Source organism: Dermacentor albipictus, chromosome 7 (genome assembly GCF_038994185.2).
Source record: "Dermacentor albipictus isolate Rhodes 1998 colony chromosome 7, USDA_Dalb.pri_finalv2, whole genome shotgun sequence".
NCBI classification, from domain to species: Eukaryota; Metazoa; Arthropoda; class Arachnida; order Ixodida; family Ixodidae; genus Dermacentor; species Dermacentor albipictus.
In genome coordinates, this window is record NC_091827.1 from 92,989,471 (window position 1) to 92,999,406 (window position 9,936).

The 9,936-nt window shown below is 43.4% G+C and overlaps 1 protein-coding gene across 2 annotated transcripts in view; it reads left to right on the top strand.

The window, feature by feature from the left end:
- Window positions 1-9,056, top strand: part of LOC139048084 (uncharacterized) — a 56,640-nt gene extending 47,584 nt beyond the window's left edge. For both annotated transcript variants that reach the window (XM_070522510.1, XM_070522511.1), the window contains exons 5-6: window positions 5,796-5,882; window positions 8,813-9,056. In XM_070522510.1, the coding sequence (XP_070378611.1) occupies window positions 5,796-5,882; window positions 8,813-8,928 (203 nt within the window). In that variant the 3' untranslated portion in view covers window positions 8,929-9,056. The remainder of the gene's footprint in view (window positions 1-5,795; window positions 5,883-8,812) is intronic.
- The last annotated feature ends 880 nt before the right edge of the window (window positions 9,057-9,936 follow it).

Consider the following 9,936-nt stretch of genomic DNA (forward strand, 5'->3'; position numbering starts at 1 on the left):
TACCTTTCTCAACATTCTGACGTCTCATTTAAGGCTATGTCCATAGATGTAATATACTTGTGTTATTCTATTCCACGTCAGGCGCTCCTGGTTGTTGTCGAAGAAGCCATTAGTAGTTTTGGTGACGTTGCCTTCCAGAATGAATGTGCTGTGTCTGTTTGAGACTTGATAAAATTGCTTCAACTGTACCTTCTTTCTACTTTCGCCGAATGGAATGGAGATGTTTTCCTTCAAAAAGGCGGGATATATCTATAGGGTCATGTAGCGCTCCCTTGTTGAGCGATTTATTTTTGGCGTACCTAGACAGGAACGTCATGTCACGAATGGGCGACACAAAAATCGAAAAAGCATTTCGTTATGTCGATGATTTTTTGGTTCTGTTTAATTGTGAGGACAGCTGTGAGGCGAGCTTTGTTCGTGAAACGTTATATCTGTTTCACGAATGCTTATCTCTGCTCACACTCACACATGAGCTTTAGGTGAATGGGTCACTCAGGTCTTTACATTTGAAGTTCCTTTACCCGGCAACATGTATGCTGGATGTACGAGCAGCGAGTCAACATGCCTCTCTTACCTTATGCATCTGCCCATTCAAAACTCGTTAAGAGGGATATCGTTCAGGCCTGTTTGCATAATACACTAACCAAATCCTGTTATCATTTGACAGAATCTAGTTTCCGTTCGCAGATAGCTCGGTTGAGGGTGGCAGGGTACCGGAGCAACCTTCTTGTCTCTGTCTCGGAGAACTTGCGTAGTAAGTTTAGCACCGATCCTTACAGCTTTGAGCCTCAGGTATATGGTCAAAGAAACAAAACAGCTGCTATCCCGTACGTTCACGGTGTCTCCCACAAATAGAAAAAAATATGACAAAGAGCAGGTATCGACGTTGTATTCTCTGTTCCAAATAACTTGCCCAGCTTTGTGTCAGAACCAATCCTGTTGCTAAGGAACGTAGGATTTGCAGTGTTAAGCATTGAAAAAAAGTATACTGTTTGTTCGAAAGGGGTTGTGTATAAGATACCTTTGACATGCGGTCGGTGTTATGTAGAGCAGACAGGTAGATATCTTAATGTCAGGTTACAAGAACACAGCAATAAAATGCGCAAATGGCGCGAAGGGTTTCTAATGGTTCATTGCACACAGTGCGGCTGTATCCCGCTTTTTGAAGCATAATGAATTCACCAGACTTATCATCGAAGCAGCAGCGATTGCCGATGGTGATCTAGTTAACAAGCCATCAATTGCGTGACAAAGAACTGGTTTTTCTGAGGTCGCAAATGCGCTCTCGTTATGCTTAGGTCATGAAGTTTAAATGCATACTCATGTCGGGTTGTTGCTTTGTAGGGGGTGCTTTTGTATAGGTGTCCCAGTATATATATGTATCTTTCTCATAATCAAAATCAGTTGGAAGTCAGCGCATGTCTTCGTCGTCCTTTTTGTCCCTCGTCTGTGTATGCGCTGTAAGTGACGTTTGATATCAGTTATTGGTGCCTGCCAATGATGACATCTATGAGACCATGGGTCTCTTTGCATGTAATAGCCTGGCCTTGATTGAGAGAAGTCAGGATGACATGGGTTTTCACGTAAATGAAAAAAATCATATTTTTGCATAACACACTCAGGTGATTTCTGCGGAGGTAACGGACGTTAGTGACAGGTCCGATAGATTTTGCGAGCGCCAGAACACGACTCAGCGATAAAGACCATAAACAACTATTGTCAGGCTATACAGGAGGATCTATCTATCTATTTATCTACACGAGGAACCCGTATGGGTTTCCTCTGTAGCACTTAGCTACGTTTGGTTGGATGTCTCATTTTCCCTTTAGTAATGACTTCTCTCCACTTTGGGGGTTTCCCGCAGAATTATTACGTAAAGCTTACGCCTTTGCTTCTGGGTTGTTGATAGATTCGACTTCACCTGCCATCTGCTAGCCGCCTGGTTAGCTCAAATGGTAGAGCGGCGGCCACGGAAAGGCGGTGGTCCCGGGTTTGAGTCCCGGACCAGGAAGAACTTTTCTCCAACTGCGGAGCTTTTCTTTCGAGGAACCCGTGTGGGTTTCCTTTGTAGCACTTAGCTACATTTGAGTGGATGTCTCATTTTTCCTTATTAAAGATCTATTAAGACTGCACGGATATTTTTTTTAGAAACGCTGCAAGCGTAGCGAAGTTTAGCGGTGTTGTGTAGGAGTTCCTAGGTCAAGATAACAAACTTTGCCTGTAGTAACGTGAGCTTTAGAAGAATAATTAACCAAAATGGGTTGCGTAACTTTTCAAGAGGAGCTTTTATTGCCCCACTCGCGTCGGTGTTGGCGTTGCCGTAGGAAAAAAACTCAAGGGTGAAAATAAAGATTGCTTGTCGGTTTGCGGTTGGCTACCCTCGACCTCCAGGTTGCGATACCACCACGCTAACCGATTAAGCCACTGTCGGTTCACCATACGCGCCCTTTAAAGCAGGGTTGTATATGTATAAAGTGGACGTGGCGCAAGGCGCAAGCCAATCAAAAGCGTCCCCTCCCTCTGGAGGAGGGAAAGGTTGTGATCGCGTGTTCGCTCGCCTCACGGCCGCCGTTTTAGGCCAGTTCCGGCCCAGCTGTCAGATGGGGAGGACGCGCTTGGCTCCTTCTACCGAAAAGCATGCTGCGTTGAAAGAACGCGAGTGGGCCGCGCGTCGTGCGGCCGAGGAACAGGCGACGTTTCATGAACGCCGCCGGGAACCCGCTTGAGAAAGGGCTCGTCGTTGACGTGCCAACCTAGCCGTGAGGGACCGCGAAGTAGAGGCGTTACGACAACGAAGAGCCATGGATCGAAGCTTCGCTTGCATCCCTCTTCACAGTAGAGGAGGGCGGTCAATTTTCTTGTTATTTGCATTTCAGGGCCGTTCTTCATATCGCAAACTCCGAGGCAGTCGTATTTCTCGGCACCCGTTCATTCGAAATAATCAACAAACTGTGACGTTCAATTCGGGAAATACCGAGAGCGGCGAAAGCGCAGGAAAGGCAGCCCCGCTCTCGCATTAGACGGAAGCACGCCGCCACGAAAATCGCGATGTTTCAAAATGAAGTCTTGCCAAGTACTTATATGGAACGTTTTGTCTAGCAAGCATCTGCCGTGACATTTCGTATTGCTCTTTGCGGCGACATGTCAATAATCACGCTTCTCGCAATTCTTTATGGTGGTTTCTGTAGGAGGTAGCAGAGGAGGGCTCTCACTTTCGATATTGGCTGGTTGAAGATGGCAAGATCAATAACGTATATTTCGAATTAGAGGTGGTTTTTGAGATCTCTCAAACGGGAGTGCATTATTATTTGACTGCCCCAAGTTCGTCGTGTAAACAAGGTCCCTCAAGACTCCGACAAAAAATTAATTAGAAAAATTATTTTTTAGCCTGCTAGATCACACGTTCTTCGCGGCAAAGTGTGACCGCCTCGCGTAAAAAACTTCTTTGAGAAAATGCGATGGTCGCTGCGCTAACGGCTTTTTGGTTAAAAAAAATGTTTCTATAGTCTAAAAAAAACAGAACGCGATATTATGCGTGAGCTATATCCTTCAGCAAGGCCAGTCAACGAAGGAGTAAACGAAATGGGGCTCAATACGTCACCCCCGGTTATTAGCCGCTGGTGGCACCATGCACGGTATACACGAGCAACCTCCTCGTAAAATATTCCCTGATCCACTGAAATACTGTCATCAATATAACAGCCTCGGGTGCCTATAACATGAATAATGTGATATAGAAATTACATAAACAGGGATACGGGCCTAAGAAAGGCACATTAGATTAAGACGGTCTTGTCCTAATCGACACCTTAGTTTTAAAGAATTTGTGGGGTGATGTAACATGCGATGGTTCCCGGTGGCGCCTGGCTGTAAGGAAATAAACTGAAAAGAAAACGAGCGCTGGCATTTGCCGTTGGTAGGCATCGTTGGGGGAAGGTGGTGGTTGGAAGACAAGGGGAAGAGAGTGGGGGTGGGAGGTGAGGCGGCAGCTGAAAATAGAGACAGAGGGTGCGCCGGGGTGTTGCGGCCGAGAAAAGTTGGGAAGACTTCAGAGAACTGGACAGAAGCCGTAGGTTCGTAGGCGGCGTGTGTTTGTGTTTTTAAAAGAATGGTAAGTTAAGCCGGTCAGCACACGGGCAACTGAAGGGATACGAGTTGTACGAATGGTCTGAGTCGCCTAATAGCATGCGCCGGGAAGTTTTCCAAGCTTTGAGATGGTCGTGTGGAGCCTGTGGGAAAGAGCGGAGGGTAGTGGGAAGTGCATGTGGTGGATAGGAGAGAAATGATGCTTAATGGGACGTGAAGCTCCGTAGGTCAGCATAGATGTCTTCGCAACATATTACAGAAGTGTGCATGATTCTGTATCGCGGAGGCGCCGAAAAATATTTGATGGATTTGGCAATTTCACACGTTTCGGTGACGTTTTTTTATACGTAATTATTTTTCATTTAGATTTTTACAAACCACCGTCGACACATGCGTCGTAGGGAGAAATTATGTATGCATACTCTAATGTGCTTGTGGCGCAGAAAAATTATCCGGCTATTTTTTCATTCGCTTTTAAATTAAAGTACCTGGTCGGGGAGACTCAGGAGTGGCGACAAGAATTAGTAAAGCTAGTTTGGGCTATGGTTTGAGAAAATCGTGGGAGCGCCGAATAAGCTCGAGTTAACCAAGGTCAGATGAAGTTGTAGCCGGCTTGATATCTAATAACTTTTATTTCGTCGGTTTGTGTTATTTTTAAATGAATAATTAAATCCATCGAGTGAATGCACTGTCATAGAGAATATCATAAGAACATATGTGCCCTCATTCTGTACCTACGCCGGACCGTGCAAGAGCTTAAATAACGAAGCTGCGAAATATAAACTTATTTTCATGTTTTGATATAGAAATAATAAATCGTATTCACTCCCTTGTTGATAGAAAGTACTCTGAGTGTACGATTTGACACAACAAGACTTCGTGGAATATATTTCAGGCATTGAATATGTCATCTCATGTAATAGTTGCAAAGTCTATATCGGTAATTCGGGGAATTCTATCTACACACGTGTGAGGAAGCATCAAGCGTCGCGAAAATCTTCTGGACCATTGAATCTGGCCGTCCAGTGCTGAAAATGCGGGTGCTATTGCGGGTTTAATGAAACAGAAGTGATTACGTGAGAATAGGCAGCACCTGTTACATAATGTTATATAACAAGTTTTATATATTAAAACTAAAGAAGATGCTTGCGTAAGCCATCTTCCTGTCTTTCCGCACTGAAAGAAACGTGATTTTCTAGATCGTTAGCGCAAGAACACTTCTGGCTTTAACTTTGGTTTTTGTTTGCGATTAGGTATTGACATTTTTATTTTTTACCCCTGCTTTGCTCCACCTGCGTTGTCACTTCGTATATATCCGACGTTTTGTCAATGAATGCCTCATTTGCGTGTAAGCGCATTGTCCCGTTTTCGTCGCCCTGTCGTCTTTCCGTTGGACTTTAAAAAAATGAAATAACAAAGTACTACCCTTTGCGTCATGCTACAAATTTTCTTTCCTGACTGCTTGCTTGCTATCTTTCTCAAGGTTCGCAAATCTTGTTTGAATGTTTAACATCCAATTTACCGCCATCTCTGCTGCTGTCATGTTCATTTTGATGGCTCCTCTTCGTATCGCATTTCCCCTCGCATTCGCGAGGGGAAATGACTCACTTATTTTGAGGACTTCCCATTCGCGCAAGTCAGGTAGGAAACTGCAGTTTTGCGAACTGTTTCCCCGTTAACGAGAGGAACTGTTTTTGAATGTCTTTCAGGAGGTAACCAGGTGTACACCGCACAATACACATACACGAACTACGAAAACTGTCTGGTTTCGCAAATACCTTATAACAACGAAGGCCGTAAGTAATATATTTTGTGAATCATACCTCTTTTTTTCTGTTCTGCTTTCGGTAGCAAATCAGAGCTATTGTGCTATGCTGACTTTGAAAAAAAAAAGAAAAGATGTAGCAACACCATATGAAAATGTTCGTACGATGTAGAAGAACGTGGTTACGTGCCACTACTATGCTAAACCGCAACAGACAGATGTTTATTTATTATGTGCAGTGTGAAGAGCAATAGTGCAGAAAGTTTGAAGTGGTGCAAAAAATTTTTGAAGAAAACCAGCTCATACTTCGAAGTGGAAACCTACGTCAAGCGAAGCTTCAGTGATGTAATTTAAATTGTTCATGGGTAATGCCTATGCTTAGAATTTTGTCTACTTTTATCATAGGGAAAGTGTAATACAATGCACAATTTGTTTATCCGCGACAAAAGACCAGAACCTTATTCTCATGCCATTTTAATTTTATGCTCTGCACCGTTCATTAGCTATATTGAAATACATACGGCAAATCAGGTGGATGCTCCGTGTGTTTGCACACGCGAGTTATGATGCTTGTTGCTAGGAGAATGATTGTGGCCATCATACCAGCCGGCTAGTAGGTGCACATATTACGGCACCAATCTAGCCACAATCATGGATCCTGTACAACTTGTGCCGCAGTTGCATATGCCTATATTAAGTGAGTGGCCGAGAACGAGCACACTCCGTGGCCTGTAGTGAATTGCTGAATGGCAGGAAACAAACTTGGTGAAAAATTCCGGTAAATAAATTACCGCCATGCCATTAACAGCTCGACGTTCTTTAGCTATATCGAAGAACCGACATTTGTGGAGTAATTATGTAGGAATTATTTTTTTGGTACACTCACCAGAGAGAGTTATGCTCACTTGGACTTGTTTGTTGCTAATGGGTCGGTACGCGTGTGCTCTTATTTACCGCACATGTAACCTTTATATATATATATATATAGCACAAAAATTTCTTTATCCGCCGATGCATCGACCGACCCAGCAGCCACCAGGCACGCGACACCGGTGAGCACAGGCAAAAAAAAAAACAAGTTCATTTTCGCAGCTTGTATGGCGCTTCCTTCATGTCAGCCACTGCTTACCAAATACAAATAAATTGTTAGAATATGTAACAGGGGCTGCTACATGTTGCTATCATGGAGACCACGAGGTGTAGGTGACCCAAGCGTGCCCATGCATATTCTGCAATTTTCTTAATAACCTTGCCGTTTAGTCAAATAGGCTTCAAAAGAAGAATGTAAATGTTCGCAAAGGATATTTTGGAAGAAATATTATAGTGTTAGCCCCAATTTTTCCTGTCCATAATTGTTTTTTGAAGACTGGTTTTTGGACCTTATGAGCAGCTGAGGAGTTGCAGCTTGTTTTCGTTTGAGAAATTTTAGCGTGTGTGAGTTTATAGTGCAATATGTTTCTCACTATTTTTTTTTATGCCGGCAATCTCGCCACAATTTTTACTTTCTAAGAGGACATTTTTTTTTTGCCAATGGCCAACAAAATATTCAACAACGCCACATCGTTTTCTGATGCAGCGTGTCTTAAAAGAGGAGAACTAAATATGTATACACAAAATGGAGATGCGAAGCTTCTACAAACATGCTATTTGCTAAGGCTCTTTCGCGGTAGCATCTACGTCGCATCTTCACTCTGTAATAGGCCGTGGTTAACTCTAAACAATTCGCAGTGCCACCTTGCACAAGCTAAAAGAAAAAAATGTCACATTTATTTATTCCTCATTCACGGTAGGTCAGAGCCTATGGCTGTGTGACACTGAGTAGTTTGCGGGTTACACTTTCTGAAATCCAATAATACATGGCCTATATCTACAGCCGGCACCTGTGGTGGAAGCCATCAGAGCGATTTGAATGCTGGGCATTAATGATAAAATTGAGCCACCGGGACCGTTTAAAAAGCAACTTAAGAGAGCACGTACCTGCGTTACTCAAGTACTCCACTGGGGTGCGCGGATTCGTGGAAGGCGATAGGGTGCATTGCAATGCGTGGAACACGTTGTTTGGCGGTCGGCTCATAAACTATCTTGAAACCATGGCATTGATTTTGCAATGAAAGTTTTTTTGTGTCTGCGCCTGTTGCACAGCACTGCAAGCGTCTTTTTTTTTTTGGGGGGGGGGGGGCACGTATTGCGCTCAACCCTGAAATACATTCTCGCGAGAGGAGCTGCAAAGATGCTTGTTTAGCGATCACCGTCTACATCCTGAAGAATTTCTTAGTCAGTTACTGTGGAATAATTAACGGATTGTATCTATGCGAGATTAAACCCTATGAATAAATTGTTATTTTTATAGCCGCTTCTTGTCTATTGAAGTAGTTCGCCGGTAGACTCACACATAGCGTTGTTTAGTAAAAAATGTAGTTTCCTTTTTTTTTCACGTCTTAGGTCCTTCTTGCACAGGGCTGGAAGAGCCTGTGTATAGAGGAGTTTGGTAATATGGTTGGCACGGAAGAGTGTACTGATTCTCATTCTTAAAACAGGGCGGCAGCATAATGCACCGTAATGAATCTGCTTCTATAGTTCGTGATTGTGTCAAGTGAATTATGCGGAAATGGTTGGATACATTAAGTTTCTGTCATCCACCAGCTATGTGCTCACGAAGCCTTAGTATCACCGACGCATGGCACTTGAGACCGCAGGTTTGGTCCTAGCAGCGACCACCGCCTTTCAATGGACGAAAAGTGCCTAACTGGTCGTGCACTTTCACTGAGCTGCACGCTAAAGAACCTTAGTAGGAAAAATGTAATCCAGAGTGCTCCACTACAGCGCCATATCCATAATACTGTAGTCGCTTTTGCAACTGAAACCGAGGAATTTAGTTTTGTATTTACCTGAGAACTGGCTAGAGCGGTTAACAATGACGTGCGTTAGGAAGGGTAATTTTTCACACATTCTTTATTTCAGTTTGCATATTATGGGTCACGGAAGAAGTGGTGGACAACATACCGCATGATTGCCTCGCCGAGTATCAAGCGACATGCCCCGTTGAATACAGGGCCTACGACAGCCATATCTGCTAGAGCGACCAGGGTGATGGCGGTGAACTAATGCTAGAAATGCATGTGCCCTTCATATACGAGCTTTGTATATCCCTGCCTACTACGAATTTGTAATACCTACATATTAAATCTTGATGTTGTGATTTTCATTATGTGTAACGAGCAAGCTTGCCAAATTAACAGCTTTTATCATTATATAGGTTGTGAAAAAAATCGCTTCACTTCCCCAATTGTTCTGCCATGGAACACATTCCATGAGACAGCAGATACTCTCCCAATTGCTCAACCAAGGCTGGACAAAGATACTTTGGTAATTACGGTACAAGTACAAGCTACCAACTAATTAACTGTCTTGGATACACTAGATGCTATATGTATCTTGAAATACTTCGATTCCACAATGACATGCGTATGATACACAGCGGCGCCGCTGGGTGGCGTGAAATTTTCATCCAGCACTTATAAGTAAATGGTTAGACGGTAGTGAAGCTGACAAACGTGGTTATATAAGTGACATTTACCACGGCATAACGGGGCAGACAGACGGCTAGCAAAGTATCGTGCTCTTTGATCTTAGTAGTTGTAATAAAACCATCCCCGCGTGAAGGAGTTGCCTTAGGCATGTGCCTTTGGTTTGATGAAATTGATTTTCTTATGGGAAAACCACGCTATAGAGCAGAATCGGGCAGCTGAGGCATATTAATCTTATTCTATCAATAGCAATTGATATAAACCAAAACAAAACCGACGCCTCCATTGCTATACCGTGAAGCAAATTAATGCAAGAACCAATCGTCGGTTTAAGGTCGCCGTGAAATATTACTTGGATTTATCTTACATAGATTATATATATATCAATAAAATCTATCGCTTAAAGTTCGACTGTTGTCCGCGTTGAGTCTACTGTGTGCGTCGATCGCCCCTTCATAACGAAGAGAGATGTTATCTTACGCAGCTACCAAAGTACCTGGCTATTGGATAACCAGCTTGAGACAGCCACGTTTGTAAAATATTATTCAACGGGTGCAC